At 46.1% G+C, this 24491-nt stretch overlaps 1 protein-coding gene across 1 annotated transcript in view; it reads left to right on the forward strand.

The window, feature by feature from the left end:
* Positions 1 to 24491, forward strand: part of espnla (espin like a) — a 56045-nt gene that overhangs the window by 17029 nt on the left and 14525 nt on the right. The window contains exons 2-6 of the mRNA XM_052525260.1: positions 847 to 1037; positions 10166 to 10352; positions 11390 to 11572; positions 11755 to 12697; positions 12736 to 13289. Coding sequence (XP_052381220.1) covers positions 847 to 1037; positions 10166 to 10352; positions 11390 to 11572; positions 11755 to 12697; positions 12736 to 13289 — 2058 coding nt within the window. The remainder of the gene's footprint in view (positions 1 to 846; positions 1038 to 10165; positions 10353 to 11389; positions 11573 to 11754; positions 12698 to 12735; positions 13290 to 24491) is intronic.

Below are 24491 nucleotides of genomic sequence, written 5' to 3' on the forward strand. Positions count from 1 at the left end.
CCCCGTCTCTTTCTCTCGCTCTCTCCCCCGTCTCTCGCTCTCTCCTAAAAAAAACCTTGTTTATTCACGTAGGTTGTAATTCAGTTCTTTCTCACTCTAACTCAAACCGGCCCGTCTCTCAACCTCAACGACCCGTTGATCTCATACAGCTGCTCCAAGTTAAAGACCAGGTTCAGAGTTTCTTGTTATCGTTCAGACCAGCGATAACATTTTTCTAAATTGCTGGTCTTTCCGACAGAGGGAACCTGTACGTGCTCCAGCTTATTGTGCTTCATAACGCAAGGGTGAAAAGGGCAATAAGAATATTTAAATCGTTAATGAACATTCCCTCACATGATTGTAAGATGTATTCATCCCATTGTCCTTGTACTCAACTCCCAGGGGTGTGAGTAAGTGATCTGTCAGCTTCTTTTTTTAGGTTTGATAGATGTTCATATGCCAATAGGGGTGTTCAGACAGTTGACCCATTAGGATTACGTTATTGTAATAGGATGGCTTTCTCGGGTTGGATTTTCACAACATGTCTTGTGCTCTGTGTTGATACAGTAGTACCTTTATGAATATATCTCTGGGTCTGTTTTTTAATATAATATAATAATATATTATAATAATAGAATTAATATATTATAATATATTATAGTATGTAAGCACATCTATGGTTGTATGCGTAGATGTACAAGTTAAAAGAACTTGGTAACACTGTACTTAAAGGTTTATACTGCATTATAATGCCTTTTTTAAACACATTATTACATGACTGCCATGATAACGTATGTATTTCAATGGTCTAATCCTGATCCTGATTTAATTCAATGTTAATTTAATTTAATTATGGCTGTTTTGTAGGACCAGGATGCAGCCGGGGCGACAGCGCTCCATCTCGCAGCTCGGTTCGGACGGGTGGAGGTCGTCCATTGGCTGCTGTTGGTTGGTAGCGTCGCCGAGGAGACGACGGACTGTGGGGCCGTCCCCGCCCATTACGCTGCTGCCAAGGGAGACCTCACCTGTCTGAAACTACTGGTCCACCATGCACCTGGGTAGGAGCAACAACGTGTATGGACTTTTACCTTTACGCCTCCATCCAGTCAGTATGTTGATGGTTGACACCTGAAACCCCACCTCTTTAAGGAATACCTAGGATAGGATAAGTAATCCTTCTCACCCCCTTCTCACCCCCCCCCCCCTCCCCCTAAAAGATTTAGATGCACTATTGTAAAGTGGCTATTCCACTGGATGTCATAAGGTGAATGCACCAATTTGTAAGTCGCTCTGGATAAGAGCGTCTGCTAAATGACTTAAATGTAAATGTTGTCACTGCTTGTCTTACAGTGGTCATAGTGGAGAATAATGTCCTCATTGACTTACAGTGGTCATAGTGGAGAATAATGTCCTCATTGACTTACAGTGGAGAATATAGTCCTCATTGTTTTACAGTGGTCATAGTGGAGAATAATGTCCTCATTGACTTATAGTGGAGAATATAGTCCTTATTGACTTAGAGTGGAGAATAATGTCCTCATTGACTTACAGTGGTCATAGTGGAGAATAATGTCCTCATTGACTTATAGTGGAGAATATAGTCCTCATTGTTTTACAGTGGTCATAGTGGAGAATATAATCCTCATTGACTTACAGTGGAGAACATAGTCCTCATTTTATTACAGTGGTCATAGTGGAGAATAATGTCCTCATTGACTTATAGTGGAGAATATAGTCCTCATTGTTTAACAGTGGTCATAGTGGAGAATATAGTCCTCATTGTTTTACAGTGGTCCTAGTGGAGAATATAGTCCTCTTTTTATTACAGTGGTCATAGTGGAGAATAATGTCCTCATTGTCTTATAGTGGAAAATAATGTCCTCATTGACTTAGAGTGGAGAATATAGTCCTCATTGTTTTACAGTGGTCATAGTGGAGAATAATGTCCTCATTGTCTTATAGTGGAGAATATAGTCCTCATTTTATTACAGTGGTCATAGTGGAGAATATAGTCCTCATTGACTCAGTGGTCATAGTGGAGAATATAGTCCTCATTGACTCAGTGGTCATAGTGGAGAATATAGTCCTCATTGACTCAGTGGTCATAGTGGAGAATATAGTCCTCATTGACTCAGGGGTCATAGTGGAGAATAATGTCCTCATTGACTCAGGGGTCATAGTGGAGAATAATGTCCTCATTCCTGACTAATAACTAATTCATTTTGGATTGGAGATGCTTAATGTGAGTCTGGAAGGAGAGTTTAGAGTCTAACCAGACACCCAGGTATTTGTAGTTGTCCACGTATTCTAAGTCAGAGCCGTCCAGAGTAGTGATGCTGGACGTGCGGGCAGTGAGCGATTGAATAGCATGCATTTAGTTTTACTTGTATTTAAGAGCAGTTGGAGGCCACGGAAGGAGAGTTGTATGGCATTGAAGTTCGTCTGGAGGTTTGTTAACACAGTGTCCAAAGAAGGGCCGGAAGTATACAGAATGGTGTCGTCTGCGTAGAGGTGGATCAGAGACTCACCAGCAGCAAGAGCGACATCATTGATGTATACAGAGAAAAGAGTCGGCCCGAGGGGGAACCCTGTGGCACCCCCATAGAGACTGACAGAGGTCCGGACAACAGACCCTATGATTTGTTTTTTTTTATGACCAGGTGAGGCAATCATTTGAGAAACCAAGGCTGTCCAGTCTGCCAATAAGAATGTTGTGATTGAGTCGAAAGCGTTGGCCAGGTCGATTAATACGGCTGCACAGTAATGTCTCTTATCGATGGAGGTTATGATGTCGTTTAGGACCTTGAGTGTGGCTGAGGTGCACCCGTGACCAGCTCTGAAACCAGATTGCATAGCAGAGAAGGTACGGTGGGATTCGAAATGGTCTGTAATCTGTTTGTTAACTTGGCTTTGGAAAACCTTAGAAAGACAGAGTATGATAGATATAGGTCTGTAGCAGTTTGTTGACTTGGCTTTGGAAGACCTTAGAAAGACAGGGTAGGATAGATATAGGTCTGTAGCAGTTTGGGTCTAGAGTGGCTCCCCCTGATGGGTATTCATGCTTAGGTTATCCTTTTAGAGCACACAGGTGATTGTTGACCCTTGGAGCTTCATGTACATTTCCAGCGTGTATTTGTTGATTGAACAGGAAGCAGTGGTGGTAAGACGTGATGAACCTGACCCAGAGAGATAACCCTAACCTTAACCTGACCCAGAGATAACCCTAACCTTAACCTGACCCAGAGAGAGAACCCTAACCTTAACCTGACCCAGAGATAACCCTAACCTTAACCTGACCCAGAGATAACCCTAACCATAACCTGACCCAGAGAGATAAACCTAACCTTAACCTGACCAGAGATATAACCCTAACCTTAACCTGACCCAGAGATAACCCTAACCTTAACCTGACCCAGAGATAACCCTAACCTTAACCTGACCCAGAGAGGTAATCCTAACCTTAACCTGACCCAGAGATAACCCTAACCTTAACCTGACCCAGAGAGAGAACCCTAACCTTAACCTGACCCAGAGATAACCCTAACCTTAACCTGACCCAGAGATAACCCTAACCATAACCTGACCCAGAGAGATAAACCTAACCTTAACCTGACCTAGAGATAACTCTAACCTTAACCTGACCCAGAGATAACCCTAACCATAACCTGACCCAGAGAGATAACCCTAACCTTAACCTGACCCAGAGATAACCCTAACCTTAACCTGACCCAGAGATAACCCTAACCTTAACCTGACCCAGAGAGATAACCCTAACCATAACCTGACCCAGAGATAACCCTAACCTTAACCGGACCCAGAGATAACCCTAACCTTAACCTGAACCAGAGAGGTAACCCTAACCTTAACCTGACCCAGAGAGATAACCCTAACCTTAACCTGACCCAGAGATAACCCTAACCTTAACCTGACCCAGAGAGATAACCCTAACCATAACCTGACCCAGAGATAACCATAACCTTAACCTGACCCAGAGATAACCATAACCTTAACCTGAACCAGAGAGGTAACCCTAACCTTAACCTGACCCAGAGAGATAACCCTAACCATAACCTGACCCAGAGATAACCCTAACCATAACCTGACCCAGAGATAACCCTAACCTTAACCTGACCCAGAGATAACCCTAACCTTAACCTGATCCAGAGAGGTAACCCTGACCTTAACCTGACCCAGAGATAACCCTAACCATAACCTGACCCAGAGAGAGAACCCTAACCTTAACCTGACCCAGAGATAACCCTAACCATAACCTGACCCAGAGAGAGAACCCTAACCTTAACATGACCCAGAGAGAGAACCCTGACCCTAACCTGACCCAGAGATAACCCTAACCATAACCTGACCCAGAGAGATAACCCTAACCTTAACCTGACCCAGAGATAACCCTAACCATAACCTGACCCAGAGAGAGAACCCTAACCTTAACCTGACCCAGAGAGAGAACCCTGACCCTAACCTTAACCTGACACAGAGAGATAACCCTAACATTAACCTGACCCAGAGATAACCCTAACCTTAACCTGACCCAAAGAGAGAACCCTAACCATAACCTGACCCAGAGAGAGAACCCTGACCCTAACCTTAACCTGACCCAGAGAGGTAACCCTAACCCTGATCCTAACCTTAACCTGACCCAGAGATAACCCTAACCATAACCTGACCCAGAGAGGTAACCCTGACTCTAAAACCTTAACCTGACCCAGATAGATATTCTTAACCTGACCCAGAGAGGTAACCTTAACCTGACCCAGAAAGGTAACCTTAACGTGATCCAGAGAGGTAACCATTACCTTAACCTGACCCAGAGAGATAACCCTAACATTAACCTGACCCAGAGAGGTAACCCTAACCTTAACCTGACCCAGAGAGAGAACCCTAACCCTAACCCTAACCTGACCCAGAGAGATAACCCTAACCTTAACCTGACCCAGAGAGAGTAACCTGACCCAGAGAGATAACCCTAACCTTAACCTGACCCAGAGAGGTAACCCTAACCCTGATCCTAACCTTAACCTGACCGAGAGATAACCCTGACCCTAACCTTAACCTGACCCAGAGAGATAACCCTAACCTTAACATGACCCAGAGAGGTAACCCTGACCCTAACCTTAACCTGACTCAGAGAGGTAACCCTAACCTTAACCTGACCCAGAGAGGTAACCCTAACCCCCCTGACCCTAATCTTAACCTGACCCAGAGAGGTAACCCCGGCCCTAACCTTAACCTGACCCAGAGAGGTAACCGTAACCCTGACCCGACCCAGAGAGGTAACCTTAACCCTGACCTTAACCTGACCCAGAGAGGTAACCCTAACCCTGACTCTACCCTTAACCTGACCCAGAGAGGAAAAACCCTAACCTTAACCTGACCCAAAGAGGTAACCCTGACCCTAACCGTAACCTGACCCAGAGAGGTAACCCTAACCCTGATCCTAACCTTAACCTGACCCAGAGAGGTAACCCTAACCCCCCTGACCCTAATCTTAACCTGACCCAGAGAGGTAACCCTGACCCTAACCTTAACCTGACCCAGAGAGGTAACCGTAACCCTGACCCGACCCAGAGAGGTAACCTTAACCCTGACTCTACCCTTAACCTGACCCAGAGAGGAAAAACCCTAACCTTAACCTGACCCAAAGAGGTAACCCTGACCCTAACCGTAACCTGACCCAGACAGGTAACCCTAACCCTGATCCTAACCTTAACCTGACCCAGAGAGGTAACCCTAACCCTGACCCGACCTAGAGAAGTAACCTTAACCTGACCCAGAGAGGTAACCCTAACCCTAATCTTAACCTGACGAAGAGAGGTAACCCCGACCCTAACCTTAACCTGACCCAGAGAGGTAACCCTAAACCTGACCCGACCCAGAGAGGTAACCCTAACCTTAACCTGACCCAAAAAGGTAACCCTAACCCTGACCCTAACCTTAACCTGACCCAGAGAGGTAACCTAACCCCCTGACCCTGACCCAGAATCTTAACCTGACCCAGAGAGCTAACCCTGACCTGACCCAGAATGGTAACCCTAACCCTGACCCTAACCTTAACCTTAACCTGACCCAGAGAGGTAATCCAAAACCTTAACCTGACCCAGAGAGGTAACCCTAACCTTAACCTGACCCAGAGAGGTAACCTTAACCTGACCCAGAGAAGTAACCTTAACCTGACCCAGAGAGGTAACCCTAACCTTAACCTGACCCAGAGAGGTAACCTTAACCTGACCCAGAGAGGTAACCCTGACCCTACCCTTAACCTGACCCAGAGAGGTAACCCTAACCCTGACCCTACCCTTATCCTGACCCAGAGAGGTAACCTTAACCTGACCCAGAGAGGTAATCCTAACCTTAACCTGACCCAGAGAGGTAACCCTAACCTTAACCTGACCCAGAGAGGTAACCTTAACCTGACCCAGAGAAGTAACCTTAACCTGACCCAGAGAAGTAACCTTAACCTGACCCAGAGAGGTAACCCTAACCTTAACCTGACCCAGAGAGGTAACCCTAACCATAACCTGACCCAGAGAAGTAACCCTGACCTTAACCTGACCCAGAGAAGTAACCCTAACCCTGACCCTACCCTGCCTCTCCTGACCCTACCTGACCCAGAGAGGTAACCCTGACCCTAACCTGACCCAGATAATTAACCCTGACCCTAACCTTAACCTGACCCAGATAGGTAACCCGAATCCTGACCCTAACCTTAATCTGACCCAGAGAGGTAACCCTAACCCTGACCCTGCCTCTCCTGACCCAGAGAGGTAACCACAGGGTATCCCATGACTCCTCTCACTCTGCCCCGCTGACATGTGATCGCCAGGGCAACGGGACCCATCCAGGGCAGCCACCTGGAAACCCCACAGAGATTCACACACGATGGGTGATGGCATCATGACAATCATACCACTCTACTTTGTTTCATTGAGGGGGTGAGGTTAGGGCCAGGTTAGGGGGGTTTTAGGGCCAGGTTAGGTGAGGTTAAGGCCAGGTTAGGTGAGGTTAGGGCCAGGTTAGGTACTGTGTAACTATAGTTGTATACTGTGTAACTATAGTTGTATAATGTAACATTACTGTGTAACTATAGTTGTATAATCAGTGTAACTGTGTATACTAGCAGCCACTAACATTTGGTAACTATAGTTGTATAATGTAGGCCACTAACATTACTGTAGAACTGTATAGTATTAGCCACTAACATCTGTGTAACTATAGTTGTATAGCCACTAACATTACTGTGAACTGTAGTATACTGTATCATCAGCCACTAACATTACTGTAGAACTGTAGTATACTGTATCATCAGTCACTAACATTACTGTGTAACTATAGTTGTGTAATGTAGCATCAGCCACTAACATTACTGTGTAACTATAGTTGTATAATGTAGCATCAGCCACTAACATTACTGTAGAACTGTAGTTGTATAATGTAGCATCAGCCACTAACATTACTGTAGAACTGTAGTATACTGTATCATCAGACACTAACATTACTGTCAGTCACTAACAACTGTGTAACTATAGTTGTATAATGTAGCATCAGCCACTAACATTACTGTAGAACTGTAGTATACTGTATCATCAGTCACTAACATTACTGTGTAACTATAGTTGTATAATGTAGCATCAGCCACTAACATTACTGTAGAACTGTAGTATACTGTATCATCAGCCACTAACATTACTGTGTAACTATAGTTGTATAATGTACTCAGCCACTAACATTACTGTAGAACTGTAGTTGTATACTGTAGCATCAGCCACTAACATTATTACTATCATCAGTCACTAACATTACTGTAGTATACTGTATCATCAGTCGCTAACATTACTGTGTAACTATAGTTGTATAATGTAGCATCAGCCACTAACATTACTGTGTAACTATAGTTGTATAATGTAGCATCAGCCACTAACATTACTGTGTAACTATAGTTGTATAATGTAGCATCAGCCACTAACATTACTGTGTAACTATAGTTGTATAATGTAGCATCAGCCACTAACATTACTGTGTAACTATAGTTGTATAATGTAGCATCAGCCACTAACATTACTGTGTAACTATAGTTGTATAATGTAGCATCAGCCACTAACATTACTGTGTAACTATAGTTGTATAATGTAGCATCAGCCACTAACATTACTGTGTAACTATAGTTGTATAATGTAGCATCAGCCACTAACATTACTGTGTAACTGTGTAGCATCAACTAACATTAGTGTAACTGTTGTAATGTATCATCAGTCACTAACATTACTGTGTAACTATAGTTGTATAATGTAGCATCAGCCACTAACATTACTGTGTAACTATAGTTGTATAATGTAGCATCAGCCACTAACATTACTGTGTAACTATAGTTGTATATCAGCTCACTAACATTACTGTATGGTTAATATATGTAGCATCAGTCACTAACATTACTGTGTAACTATAGTTGTATAATGTAGCATCAGCCACTAACATTACTGTGTAACTATAGTTGTATAATGTAGCATCAGCCACTAACATTACTGTGTAACTATAGTTGTATAATGTAGCATCAGCCACTAACATTACTGTGTAACTATAGTTGTATAATGTAGCATCAGCCACTAACATTACTGTGTAACTATAGTTGTATAATGTAGCATCAGCCACTAACATTACTGTGTAACTATAGTTGTATAATGTAGCATCAGCCACTAACATTACTGTGTAACTATAGTTGTATAATGTAGCATCAGTCGCTAACATTACTGTGTAACTATAGTTGTATAATGTAGCATCAGCCACTAACATTACTGTGTAACTATAGTTGTATAATGTAGTATCAGCCACTAACATTACTGTGTAACTATAGTTGTATAATGTAGCATCAGTCATTAACATTACTGTGTAACTATAGTTGTATAATGTAGCATCAGCCACTAACATTACTGTAGAACTGTAGTATACTGTATCATCAGTCACTAACATTACTGTGTAACTATAGTTGTATAATGTAGCATCAGCCACTAACATTACTGTAGAACTGTAGTATACTGTATCATCAGTCGCTAACATTACTGTGTAACTATAGTTGTATAATGTAGCATCAGCCACTAACATTACTGTGTAACTATAGTTGTATAATGTAGCATCAGCCACTAACATTACTGTAGAACTGTAGTATACTGTATCATCAGTCGCTAACATTACTGTGTAACTATAGTTGTATAATGTAGCATCAGCCACTAACATTACTGTGTAACTATAGTTGTATAATGTAGCCATCAGTCGCTAACATTACTGTGTAACTATAGTTGTATAATGTAGCATCAGCCACTAACATTACTGTGTAACTATAGTTGTATAATGTAGCATCAGCCACTAACATTACTGTAACTATAACTGTAGTATAATGTAGCATCAGTGCATCAGCATAACATTACTGTGTAACTAACATTACTGTGTAACTATAGTTGTATAATGTAGCATCAGCCACTAACATTACTGTGTAACTATAGTTGTATAATGTAGCATCAGCCACTAACATTACTGTGTAACTATAGTTGTATAATGTAGCATCAGCCACTAACATTACTGTGTAACTATAGTTGTATAATGTAGCATCAGCCGCTAACATTAACTGTGTAACTATAGTTGTATAATGTAGCATCAGCCACTAACATTACTGTGTAACTATATTGTATAATGTAACTATAGTTGTATAATGTAGCATCAGCCACTAACATTACTGTGTAACTATAGTTGTATAATGTAGCATCAGCCACTAACATTACTGTAGAACTGTAGTATACTGTATCATCAGTCACTAACATTACTGTGTAACTATAGTTGTATAATGTAGCATCAGCCACTAACATTACTGTAGAACTGTAGTATAATGTAGCATCAGCCACTAACATTACTGTGTAACTATAGTTGTATAATGTAGCATCAGCCACTAACATTACTGTAGAACTGTAGTATACTGTATCATCAGTCACTAACATTACTGTAGAACTGTAGTATACTGTATCATCAGCCACTAACATTACTATAGTTGTATAATGTAGCATCAGCCACTAACATTACTGTAGAACTGTAGTATACTGTATCATCAGCCACTAACATTACTGTGTAACTATAGTTGTACATTTTGGTGTCCTCTTTACGATGCCTCCATGTTTGTTTCCACCAGGTGTGTGAACCGTCAGACTGGCATCGGTGCCACCCCTCTGTACCTGGCATGTCAGGAGGGCCACCTGCACGTCGTGGAGTACCTGGTGAAGGACTGCGGGTCAGACGTCCACCTCAGGGCCCATGATGGCATGACCGGCCTGCACGCTGCTGCACACATGGGGCACCATGCCCTGGTCATCTGGCTGGTAAGTGGACTGGATGCCAATATGCTGTAGAACCGGTGTTTTTTTAAACTTATCCCAACCAGTTGCACTTATTTGATCTTTTCCAGCACACCTGGAAAACAGGGGCTGCAGGGTAAATTTGACACAAAATATATTTAGATTTGTTTAACACTATATTGCTTACGACATGATTCCACATGTGTTATTTCATAGTTTTGATGTCTTCACTGTTATTATCTACAATGTAGAAAATAGTACAAATTAACGAAAAAAAAACCCTCATGTCTATCTCTGAATCACATCCAGTTTAATTTATATTTTGCCATATATATATATATATATAACGGTGCTGTTTCACCAAATTTCTGAACCTATATACATTTTACGGACACAGTATATTTTTACATTAGTTATCTTGTTGTTTTTTCCTACCCTTCAGATCCACCACAGATGGTATCAGTTTACTATCTTGAGTTATAAGTTGCTGCGACAGACAAGCTTCCCTTCCAGGGGTTGTTCTTGTTCAGTCCAGAATGTTAAGGAGACCTGCAAGGGACAAATGTAAGACCAGGCTGTTAAGGTGGCCTGCAAGGGACAATTGACAACAGACCAGAATATTAAGGTGACAAACGACAGGGGAGGAAAAGGTTTCAACATAAGAAAGTAATCTTTCTGAGGCAGCTGACATTTGTCCCTTGCAGGCCACCTTAACATCCTGGTCTTACATTTGTCCCTTGCAGGCCACCTTAACATCCTGGTCTTACATTTGTCCCTTGCAGGCCACCTTAACATCCTGGTCTTACATTTGTCCCTTGCAGGCCACCTTAACATCCTGGTCTTACATTTGTCCCTTGCAGGCCACCTTAACATCCTGGTCTTACATTTGTCCCTTGCAGGTCACCTTAACATCCTGGTCTTACATTTGTCCCTTGCAGGCCACCTTAACATTCTGTTCTGTTGACATTTGTCCCTTGCAGGCCACCTTAACATCCTGGTCTTACATTTGTCCCTTGCAGGCCACCTTAACATTCTGGTCTGTTGACATTTGTCCCTCGCAGGCCACCTTCACAGACCTTAGCCTGCAGTGCCAGGACAGGGAGGGAGCGACTGCTCTTCACTTTGCGGCCAGTGGAGGGCACCATCGCATCCTGGAGAGGCTGCTCCGCATGGGGGCAAAGGTCATCAGAGACGACTGGGGGGGAACCCCTCTTCACGATGCTGCTGAGAATGGAGAGCTGGAGGTGAGAGATATGACAAGATCGTGGGGCTGTATTTTGTTTCAGAGCGGGAGTGCTGATCTAGGATCTGGTGCCCCTTTGTAAAAACTGATCTTAAATCAGAACTCCTAAGAATCTACAGTATATTAAAGTCATGTTAAGTCATAGTAACAGAGGTTTTTTAATTCAGTCTGTTCCCTTTCTAGTGCTGCAGGATCCTGTTAGCCAATCAGGTGAGCCCATCGGAGCAGGACATAGATGGGTTCACAGCAGCAGACCTTGCGGAGTACAACGGACACTACGACTGTGCCAGCTACCTCCGAGCCGTGGAGACATGCATGAGACATAAAACCTCCGGCTACCGAGCCGTGGAGACATGCGTAAGACCCAAAACCTCCGGCTACCTCCGAGCCTTGGAGACATGCATGAGACCCAAAACCTCCGGCTACCTCCGAGCCGTGGAGACATGCGTAAGACCCAAAACCTCCGGCTACCTCCGAGCCGTGGAGACATGCATGAGACCCAAAACCTCCGGCTACCGAGCCGTGGAGACATGCGTAAGACCCAAAACCTCCGGCTACCTCCGAGCCGTGGAGACATGCGTAAGACCCAAAACCTCCGGCTACCTCCGAGCCGTGGAGACATGCATGAGACCCAAAACCTCCGGCTACCTCCGAGCCGTGGAGACATGCATGAGACCCAAAACCTCCGGCTACCTCCGAGCCGTGGAGACATGCGTCAGACCCAAAACCTCCGGCTACCTCCGAGCCGTGGAGACATGCGTAAGACCCAAAACCCAAAACCTCCGGCTACCTCCGAGCCGTGGAGACATGCATGAGACCCAAAACCTCCGGCTACCTCCGAGCCGTGGAGACATGCGTAAGACCCAAAACCTCCGGCTACCTCCGAGCCGTGGAGACATGCATGAGACCCAAAACCTCCGGCTACCTCCGAGCCGTGGAGACATGCATGAGACCCAAAACCTCCGGCTACCTCCGAGCCGTGGAGACATGCGTAAGACCCAAAACCTCCGGCTACCTCCGAGCCGTGGAGACATGCATGAGACCCAAAACCTCCGGCTACCTCCGAGCCGTGGAGACATGCATGAGACCCAAAACCTCCGGCTACCTCCGAGCCGTGGAGACATGCGTAAGACCCAAAACCCAAAACCTCCGGCTACCTCCGAGCCGTGGAGACATGCATGAGACCCAAAACCTCCGGCTACCTCCGAGCCGTGGAGACATGCGTAAGACCCAAAACCTCTGGCTACCTCCGAGCCGTGGAGACATGCGTAAGACCCAAAACCTCCGGCTACCTCCGAGCCGTGGAGACATGCGTAAGACCCAAAACCTCCGGCTACCTCCGAGCCGTGGAGACATGCCTGAGACCCAAAACCTCCGGCTACCTCCGAGCCGTGGAGACATGCGTAAGACCCAAAACCTCCGGCTACCTCCGAGCCGTGGAGACATGCATGAGACCCAAAACCTCCGGCTACCTCCGAGCCGTGGAGACATGCATGAGACCCAAAACCTCCGGCTACCTCCGAGCCGTGGAGACATGCGTAAGACCCAAAACCTCCGGCTACCTCCGAGCCGTGGAGACATGCATGAGACCCAAAACCTCCGGCTACCTCCGAGCCGTGGAGACATGCATGAGACCCAAAACCTCCGGCTACCTCCGAGCCGTGGAGACATGCGTAAGACCCAAAACCTCCTGCTACCTCCGAGCCGTGGAGACATGCGTAAGACCCAAAACCTCCGGCTACCGAGCCGTGAAGACACGCATGAGACCCAAACCTTTTCACTTTACATCTTATTTTCTTAGTTAAGATATTATATATTCTTGTTTGGTGGCCCTCTGTAACGTTCTCTTGTTCCCAAGCATCTTTTTGCATTATAATCCAAGTCAGACCAAATTTTAAAACATCTAAAAATAGGAAAACTGTTTTGCCTCTTACTGTCATATTGTGATTTGACTGTCCATTTATTTATTTTAGTTTTTAGGTTAGGGAGGGATTGCGTGGACCGGGTTAGGGGAGGGGATTGGCCCAGCGTGGTCCGGGTTAGGGGAGGGATTGGCCCAGTGTGGTTAGGGGAGGGGATTGGCCCAAAGCGTGGTCCGGGTTAGAGAAGGGGATTGGCCCAGCTTGGTCCGGGTTAGACATGGGAGACCCAAGCGTGGTCCGGTTAGGGGAGGGGATTGGCCCAGTGTGGTTAGGGAGGGGATTGGACCCAAAGCCTCCGGTTAGGGGAGGGGATTGAGACAGTGTGGTAGGGGAGATTGGCCCAAAACCGGGTTAGTGGAGGGATTGGCCCAGTGTTGCCGGGTTAGGGGACATGGCCCAGTGTGGTTAGGGGAGGGGATTGACCCAGTGTGGTCCGGGTTAGGGGTGGGGATTGGCCCAGCGTGGTCCGGGTTAGAGGAGGGTTGGCCCAGTGTGGTTAGGGGAGGGGATTGAGACCCAGCGTGGTACCGGGTTGGGGAGGGATTGGCCCAAGCGTGGTCCGGGTTCACTTTGGCCCAGCGTGGTCCGGGTTAGAGGAGATATGGCCCAGTGTGGTTAGGGGAGGGGTTGCCCCAGCGTGGTCCGGGTTAGGGGATCTTTTTGCACTATGGTCCGGGTCAGACCAGGGGATTTTGGCCCAGTCTAAAAATAGGAAAACTGTTTTGCCTCTTACTGTCGGGTTGGGAGGGGATTGTCCAGCGTGGTTAGGGGATTTATTGGCCCAGCGTTCCGGGTTAGGGGAGGGGATTGGCCCAGCGTGGTCCGGGTTAGGGGAGGGGATTGGCCCAGTGTGGTCCGGGTTAGGGGAGGGGATTGGCCCAGCGTGGTTAGGGGAGGGGATTGGCCCAGTGTGGTCCGGGTTAGGGGAGGGGATTGGCCCAGCGTGGTTAGGGGAGGGGATTGGCCCAGCGTGGTCCGGGTTAGGGGAGGGGATTGGCCCAGCGTGGTCCGGGTTAGGGGAGGGGATTGGCCCAGTGTGGTCCGGGTTAGGGGAGGGATTGGCCCAGTGTGGTCCGGGTTAGGGGAGGGGATTGGCCCAGCGTGGTCCGGGTTAGGGGAGGGGATTGGCCCAGTGTGGTCCGGGTTAGGGGAGGGGATTGGCCCAGCGTTGTTAGTGGAGGGGATTGGCCCAGTGTGGTCCGGGTTAGGGGAGGGGATTGGCCCAGCGTGGTTAGGGGAGGGGATTGGCCCAGCGTGGTCCGGGTTAGGGGAGGGGATTGGCCCAGCCTGGTCCTGGTTAGTGTTCAGACCTTAATGCTCCAATCAGTTTTGTTTTTCAAATCTATTTTTGGAATACTGACTGTCCAATCAACAAGTTACAAGTGACCAAATCACATGTGTGTTCAGACAGCAGTCATTAGCTGACACGGCTACACGAGTTGTCATAGTAACAACAGGTGTGTGTGAGCAGTGGTATAGGCTGATCGGTGGTGGTGCTCATGCTTCCTGTCACTCTGAAGTTATGTAGAAAGCTAAGGTGACAAAACATGGCAACCATGGCAACCACGACAACCATGGCAACCATGGCAACCATGGACTTGTCCCAGTTGCTTTGAATGTTCCAAATCATAGTGTAAGCGCACTTTTTAAAGCCTCAAAATTAGTCCTTTTTTTGGAGTGTGGATGTGTGTATTGCTGTGTGTATTGCTGTGTGTATGTGTGTATTGTTGTGTGTATTGCTGTGTGGATGTGTGTATTGCTGTGTGGTTGTGTGTATTGCTGTGTGGATGTGTGTATTGCTGTGTGTATTGCTGTGTGTATTGCTGTGTGTATTGCTGTGTGGATGTGTGTATTGCTGTGTGTATGTGTGTATTGCTGTGTGTATTGCTGTGTGTATGTGTGTATTGCTGTGTGTATTGCTGTGTGGATGTGTGTATTGCTGTGTGTATGTGTGTATTGCTGTGTGTATGTGTGTATTGCTACGTGTATTGTGTGTGCTCTCCTCAGTCAACCACGTCCACAGTTATTCACACCCATAAATACACAGTAACAGCAGCTCTACCTGACAGCCCATAGTGACCCAGTGATGTGTCCCCTTCACAGTAACAGCAGCTCTACCTGACAGCCCATAGTTACCCAGTGATGTGTCCCCTTCACAGTAACAGCAGCTCTACCTGACATCCCATAGTTACCCAGTGATGTGTCCCCTTCACAGTAACAGCAGCTCTACCTGACAGCCCATAGTGACCCAGTGATGTGTCCCATTCACAGTAACAGCAGCTCTACCTGACAGCCCATAGTTAACCAGTGATGTGTCCCCTACACAGTAACAGCAGTTCTACCTGACAGCCCATAGTGACCCAGTGATGTGTCCCCTTCACAGTAACAGCAGCTCTACCTGACAGCCCATAGTTACCCAGTGATGTGTCCCCTTCACAGTAACAGCAGCTCTACCTGACAGCCCATAGTTACCCAGTGATGTGTCCCATACACAGTAACAGCAGCCCATAGAAACATGAATTAGTCACCAGAGGATCACAGCGGAGTCAGGATGAAGGGATGACAATGTTGACGGAGACGGCCAGGTGCTCTCCATATGGCAGACCAATTCCCTTAGAGTCCCAATAGTAGTGCACTAAATAGGGAATAGGGTGCCAATCACGATGAATAGTAGTGCACTATATGGGGAATAGGATGCCAGCCCTGGTCAGAAGTAGTGCACTAAATAGGGAATAGGGTGCCAGCCCCGGTCAATAGTAGTGCACTAAATAGGGAATAGGGTGCCAGCCCCGGTCAGAAGTAGTGCACTAAATAGGGATTAGGGTGCCAATCACGATGAATAGTAGTGCACTATATGGGGAATAGGATGCCAGCCCTGGTCAGAAGTAGTGCACTAAATAGGGAATAGGGTGCCAATATGAATAGGGAATATGGGGAATAGGATGCCAGCCCTGGTCAGAAGTAGTGCACTAAATAGGGAATAGTGCACGATGAATAGTAGTAAATGGGGAATAGGATGCCAGCCCTGGTCAGAAGTAGTGCACTAAATAGGGAATAGGGTGCCAGCCCCGGTCAATAGTAGTGCACTAAATAGGGAATAGGGTGCCAGCCCCGGTCAATAGTAGTGCACTAAATAGGGAATAGGGTGCCAGCCCCGGTCAATAGTAGTGCACTAAATAGGGAATAGGGTGCCAGCCCCGGTCAATAGTAGTGCACTAAATAGGGAATAGGGTGCCAGCCCCGGTCAATAGTAGTGCTCTATATAGGGAATAGGGTGCCAGCCCCGGTCAATAGTAGTGCACTAAATAGGGAATAGGGTGCCAGCCCCGGTCAATAGTAGTGCACTAAATAGGGAATAGGGTGCCAGCCCCGGTCAATAGTAGTGCTCTATATAGGGAATAGGGTGCCAGCCCTGGTCAATAGTAGTGCACTAAATAGGGAATAGGGTACCAGCCCTGGTCAATAGTAGTGCACTATATAGGGAATAGGGTACCAGCCCTGGTCAATAGTAGTGCACTATATAGGGAATAGGGTGCCAGCCCCGGTCAATAGTAGTGCACTATATAGGGAATAGGGTGCCAGCCCTGGTCAATAGTAGTGCACTAAATAGGGAATAGGGTGCCAGCCCCGGTCAATAGTAGTGCTCTATATAGGGAATAGGGTGCCAGCCCTGGTCAGAGGTAGTGCACTATATTGGGAATAGAGTGCCATTTGGAGAGTACCCAGCGAGGCTTGGCTGACGGGGTTAGCTTCACCTCCCCCTTCACCTAAAATAACCCTCCTTCCTCTTGTTAACAATGGGACAGCTAATTAACTGTGGAGCATGCTGGCGCTGCAGTGTTGCAGCTGTGGTTTGGAGCCGCCGTGAGCCCCTGGGACCTATCAGTTACCCCAGATAGGAAGCTCAGGTGGCGGGGAGAGGGCCTGGCCTAGGGGCCTGAGCCGGTTATGAGATCTGAGGGCTTCGGGTTTCATCGTTTTTACAGTGGTTGTGGAAGCCTGGAACCGAAAACTCTATCCCTCGGGAGCAGGATGTCATGTTGGCTTCAAACACACGTGGTCCTCGGTTTGATCGTGTGTCACGTTCTGTTTCCAGATCACACATTACACATAGCATATCATATTATGATAGAATTTTTTAATTTTTTATTTGAACTCCGCAGATTAGTTTAGATTAAAATAGGGCTTTGGTGAAATATTCTCAACAGAGACTCTAAAATCTCGTGTAAAATGTAAACTCTCAAGGATAATGCTTGTACTTTTTAATCTATTTAATCCCATGAAATTGAAGGCATTGCGAACAGTAGTTCTGTGAAAAACCTGGCAGTATAAATCCACTACGTCATTTTAATTAAACGTGCCTTAGTGTCACGTGTTCACAGAGCACTGTGTAATTCACCGCGTCGTTTCTGTCCGTTCTAAAGTGTCTGTCCGTCACGTGGTCTCGTTTCCTGATCGGCAGCTTTAACAGGTCTGGTGGAAAGAGTGTTGCGTGCTAGGTATTTCCTGATGTTTGGTTTTTATCCTAAAGAGGTCACCTTCCCTCCTCCTTATATAGCTAGCATTCTGCTACAGCCGTCCAGTCAATCAGTCAGCCAGCCAGCCATCCAGCTATCCAGTCAGCCAGCCATCCAGCTATCCAGTCAGCCAGCCATCCAGCTATCCAGTCAGTCAGCCAGCCATCCAGCTATCCAGTCAGCCAGCCAGCCATCCATCCAGTCAGCCAGCCAGCCAGCCAGCCATCCAGTCAGCCAGCCATCCAGCTATCCAGTCAGTCAGCCAGTCAGCCAGCCATCCATCTATCCAGCCAGCCATCCAGCAATCCAGTCAGTCAGCCAGCCATCCAGCTATCCAGTCAGCCAGCCAGCCATCCAGCTATCCAGTCAGTCAGCTAGCCATCCAGCTATCCAGTCAGTCAGCCAGCCATCCAGCTATCCAGTCAGTCAGCCAGCCAGCCATCCAGCTATCCAGTCAGTCAGCCAGCCAGCCATCCAGCTATCCAGTCAGTCAGCCAGCCAGCCATCCAGTCAGCCAGCCATCCAGCTATCCAGCCAGCCAGCCATCCAGCTATCCAGTCAGCCAGCCATCCAGCTATCCAGTCAGCCAGCCAGCCATCCATCCAGTCAGTCAGCCAGCCATCCATCCAGTCAGCCAGCCAGCCAGCCATCCAGCTATCCAGTCAGTCAGCCAGCCAGCCATCCAGCTATCCAGCCAGCCATCCAGCAATCCAGTCAGTCAGCCAGCCATCCAGCTATCCAGTCAGCCAGCCAGCCAGCCATCCAGCTATCCAGTCAGTCAGCTAGCCATCCAGCTATCCAGTCAGTCAGCCAGCCATCCAGCTATCCAGTCAGTCAGCCAGCCAGCCATCCAGCTATCCAGTCAGTCAGCCAGCCATCCAGCTATCCAGCCAGAATCCAGCAATCCAGTCAGTCAGCCAGCCATCCAGCTATCCAGTCAGCCAGCCAGCCAGCCAGCCATCCAGCTATCCAGTCAGTCAGCTAGCCATCCAGCTATCCAGTCAGTCAGCCAGCCATCCAGCTATCCAGTCAGTCAGCCAGCCATCCAGCTATCTAGTCAGTCAGCCAGCCAGCCATCCAGCTATCCAGTCAGTCAGCCAGCCAGCCATCCAGCTATCCAGTCAGTCAGCTAGCCATCCAGCTATCCAGTCAGTCAGCCAGCCATCCAGCTATCCAGTCAGTCAGCCAGCCATCCAGCTATCTAGTCAGTCAGCCAGCCAGCCATCCAGCTATCCAGTCAGTCAGCCAGTCAGCCATCCAGTCAGTCAGCCAGCCAGCCAGCAGCTCTGCTCACCTCTTACCGGCATTAGTGCCTCTCCTACAGAAACAGCTGCAATCAAATAAACAACCTTGTGGTGTTGGGTTTATTTTAGAGGTCGACCGATTAATCGGAATGGCCGATTTCAAGTTTTCATAACAATCGGAAATCTGTATTTTTGGACACCGATTTGGACGATTTTTTCAACTTTTTTTTTTACACACCTTTATTTAACCAGGCAAGTCAGTTAAGAACATATTCTTATTTTCAATGACGGCCTGGGAACAGTGGGTTAACTGCCTGTTCAGGGGCAGAACGTCAGATTTGTACCTTGTCAGCTCGGGGGTTTGAACTCGCAACCTTCCGGTTACTAGTCCAACGCTCTAACCACTAGGCTACGCTGCCGCGAATGCAGTAAGCCAAGGTAAGTTGCTAGCTAGCATTAAACTTATCTTATAAAAAACAATCAATCAATCATAATCACTAGTTTACTACACATGTTTGGTGATATTACTAGTTTATCGAGCGTGTCCTGCGTTGCATATAATTGATGCGGTGCATATCGTTGCTCCAATGTGTACCTAACCATAAACATCAATGCCTTTCTTAGAATCAATACACAGAAGTATATATTTCTAAACCTGCATATTTAGCTAAAAGAAATGCAGGTTAGCAGATTAACCAGGTGAAATTGTGTCACTTCTCTTGCGTTCATTCCACGCAGACTCGGTGTATATGCAACATTTCGGGCCTCCTAATTTGCCATAATTTTACGTAATAATGACATAACATTGAAGGTTGTGCAATGTAACAGGAATATTTAGACCGATGGATGCCACTGGTTAGATAAAATACGGAACGGTTCCGTATTTCAATGAAAGAATAAACTTCTTGTTTTCGATATGATAGTTTCCGGATTCGACCATATTAATGACCTACGGCTCGTATTTCTGTGTGTTATTATGTTATAACTAAGTCTATGATTTGATAGAGCAGTCTGACTGAGCGGTGGTAGGCAGCAGCAGGCTCGTAAGCATTCATTCAAACAGCACTTTCGTGCGTTTTGCCAGCAGCTCTTCGTTGTGTGTCAAGCATTGCACTGTTTATGACTTCAAGCCTATCAACTCCCGAGATTAGACTCGTGTAACCGATGTGAAATGGCTAGCTAGTTACCGGGGTGCGCGCTAATAGCGTTTCAAACGTCAATCGCTCTGAGACTTGGAGTAGTTGTTCCCCTTGCTCTGCATGGGTAACGCTGCGTCGAGGGTGGCTGTTGTCGTTGTGTTCCTGGTTCGAGCCCAGGGAGGAACGAGAAGAGGGACGGAAGCTATACTGTAACACTGGCAATACTAAAGTGCCTATAAGAACATCCAATAGTCAAAGGTTAATGAAATACAAATGGTGTAGAAAGAAATAGTCCTATTATTCCTAAATAACTACAACCTAAAACTTCTTACCCTCAAATATTGAAGACTCATGTTAAAAGGAACCACCAGCTTTCATATGTTCTCATGTTCTGAGCAAGGAACTTAAACGTTAGCCTTCTTACATGGCACATATTGCACTTTTACTTTCTTCTCCAACACTTTGTTTTTGCATTATTTAAACCAAATTGAACATGTTTCATTATTTATTTGAGGCTAAATTGATTTTATCGATGTATTATATTAAGTTAAAATAAGTGTTCATTCAGTATTGTTGTAATTGTCATTATTACAAATAAATAAAAAATTGTCCGATTAATCGGTATCGGCGTATTTTGGGCCTCCAATAATCGGTATGGGTATTGGCGTTGAAAAATCATAATCGGTCAACCTCCAGTTTATTTTACACGCATTGAGGGCTTTGTCCCAAATCGCACCCTATTCTCTTTATAGTGCACTATATAGGGAATTGGGTGCCATTTGGGACACAGCCTAGGACTTCCGCTCTCCATTCACACACAAAGACAGTGGACTTCTTGAAATGTGTTTTATTAATTTTTTACATTGGAAAGTAAAGAAAGGGCCTTCACATCCATCAGCTGAAACATCGGCTGAATCAGGGATACGGATCAGCTGAAACAGGAGTAATGATCTAATGAAATGGGGATAATGATCTAATGAAATGGGGATAATGATCAGCTGGAACGGGGATAATGATCAGCTGGAACGGGGATAATGATCAGTTGGAACGGGGATAATGATCAGCTGGAACGGGGATAGTGATCAGCTGGAATGGGGATAATGATCAGCTGGAACGGGGATAATGATCAGTTGGAACGGGGATAGTGATCAGTTGGAACGGGGATAATGATCAGTTGGAACGGGGATAATGATCAGTTGGAACGGGGAAAATGATCAGTTGGAACGGGGACTGTGATCAGTTGGAATGGGGAAAATGATCAGCTGGAACGGGGATAATGATCAGCTTGAACAGGGATACGGATCAGCTGAAACAGGGATAATGATCAGCTGGAACGGGGATAATGATCAGCTGGAACAGGGATAATGATCAGTTGGAACGGGGATAATGATCAGTTGGAACGGGGATAATGATCAGTTGGAACGGGGATCATGATCAGTTGAAATAGGGATAATGATCAGTTGGAGCGGGGATAGTGATCAGTTGGAACAGGGATCGAACCGGGGATCGTGATCAGTTGGATTGTGATCAGTTGAAATAGGGGATCAGTTGGAACGGGGATAATGAGTTGGAACGATAATGATCAGTTGGATAATGATGAGTTGGAATGGGATAATGATCAGCTGGAACGGAGATAGAGATGATCAGCTGGCTGATCAAACAAATAGGGAAAATGATCAGCTGGAAAAAAATGATCAGCAGGGGATAATGATCAGCTGCAACGGGATAGTGATGGGATGAAACAGATATCATGATCAGTTGGAACGGAGAGAGCGATCAGTTGGAACGGGGAAAATTATCAGCTGGAAAGGGGATAATGATCAGTTGGAACGGGATAGTGATCAGTTGGAACGGGAAAATGAAAGTTGGAACAGTTGAACGGGGAAACGATCAGCAGGGATAATGATCAGCTGAAGCTGGAACGGGGAAAATTATCAGCTGGAAAGGGGATAATGATCAGCTGAAATAGGGGAAAATGATCAGCTGGAAAGGAGAAAATGATCATCTGAAATAGGGATAATGATCTGCTGAAATAGGGATAATGATCTGCTGAAACATGTTTCCACTTCAAAATAACAGCACTTACAGCTGACCGAGGCAGAAAGTTGTCGAACTGACTTGTTGGGAAGGTGGCATCCTATGGCTGTGCCACTTTGAAAGTCGCTGAGCTCTTCAGTAAGGCCATTCTACTGCCAATGTTTGTCTATGGAGATTGCATGGTTGTGTGCTCGATTTTATAAACCTGTCAGCAACGGGTGTGGCTGAAATAGCCAATCCACTTATTTGAATTCATGTCCAAATACATTTTCTGTATAAAATATCTATTTTCCAGCAGCTTTGACAGATATAGGTATCGTACCAAATGACACCCTATTCCCTATATAGTGCACTACTTTAGACCAGGGTCCACAGGGCTCTGGTCAAAACTAGTGCACTATAAAAGAAATAGGATGCCATTGGGACTGTTCTCTTCCTTTGTTCGGTGCCACAACAACATAGCTATTGGTTTGTCCTGCGTTAGGGACATTACCGGCCATCCCATCCTACACCTTAATAATTAACACCATTCTCCGATCAGTGTTATTGTTTATTGGCTGGCAGAGCGGCCCTCGGGGCAGTGTGGAGGCTAGCTGTCTGTTCATGGGGGTGTCAAACACCTACCTGAATGGCTGGCTGCCTGGTTATCTGGCAGGCTGGATGGCTGACTGACTGACTGACTGACTGAATGGCTAGCTGCCTGGTTACCTATCGGCAGATTCTGTCACATCTTCATCATTGAGGGCTGACTGACTGGATAACTAACTAACTGACTGACTGAAGGACTCTGAGCCGTAAGTTACTTATTGATTTTGTTGATTGCTATGTGGATTTATTTGATAAAATGCTTTTAAGTCAACCTCTTGTCAATGGTGTTGATTAACTAGGCCAGGGGGTCGGACACTATACTGACGCAACATGCAACAATTTTGAACATTTGACTGAGTTACATTTCATATAAGGAAATCAGTCAATTGAAATAAATAAATGAGGCACTAATCTATGGATTTCACATGACTGGGAATACAGATATGCATCTGTTGGTCACAGAGACCTTAAAAAAAGTAGGGGCGTGGATCATGAAAACCAGTCAGTACCTGGTGTGACCGTCATTTGCCTCATGCAGTGCGACACATCTCCTTCACATGGAGTTGATCAGGTTGTTGATTGTGGCCGGTGGAATGTTGTCCCACTCCTCTTCAATGGATGTGCGAAGTTGCTGGATATTAGCGGGAACTGGAGCGTGCTGTCATACACGACTATCCAGAGCATCCCAAACATGCTCAATTGGGGACATGTCTGGTGATTACATAGATCATTGAAGAACTGGGACATTTGTATCTTCCAGGAATTGTGTACAGATCCTTGTGACATGAGACTGTTAATTATCATGCTGAAACATGTAGTGATGGCGGTGGGTAAATGACACGGCAATGGGCCTCAGGATCTCGTCAAGATATCTTTGTGCATTCAAATTGCCATGGATAAAATGCAATTGTGTTCGTTGTCCGTAGCTTATGTCTGCCCACACCATAACCCCGCCTAAGAGCACTCTGTTCACACCATTGACATCAGCAGGACGCTCGCCCACACATCACCATAAATGTCTGCGGTTTTGAGACAGAGAGGTTAGATGTAATTCTCTAAAACGACATTGTTATTCATCGATGTCAAGGGAAGACTTCACCAAAGAATGTACCAAGAAAAAAATTCTAAAACATTAAATGTATCTTTCGTCTCTCTGTGTTTCATCATTTTCCTTCAATTCGCAAGGGGCTAAATATACACGACGTGACCAAAAGTATGTGGACACCTACCATGGGCATTAATATGGAGTTGGTCCCCCCCTTGCCTCCACTCTTCTGGGAAGGCTTTCCACTAAGATGTTGGAACATTGCTGCGGGGACTTGCTTGCATTCAGCCACAAGAGCATTAGTGAGGTCAGGCTCTGATGTTGGGGGATTAAGGCCTGGCTCGCAGTCGGCGTTCCAATTCATCCCAAAGGTGTTCTGTGAGGTTTAGGTCAGGGCTCTGTGCAGGCCAGTCAAGTTCTTCCACACC

This window comes from Oncorhynchus keta, chromosome 1, assembly GCF_023373465.1.
Source record: "Oncorhynchus keta strain PuntledgeMale-10-30-2019 chromosome 1, Oket_V2, whole genome shotgun sequence".
Taxonomy (NCBI): Eukaryota; Metazoa; Chordata; class Actinopteri; order Salmoniformes; family Salmonidae; genus Oncorhynchus; species Oncorhynchus keta.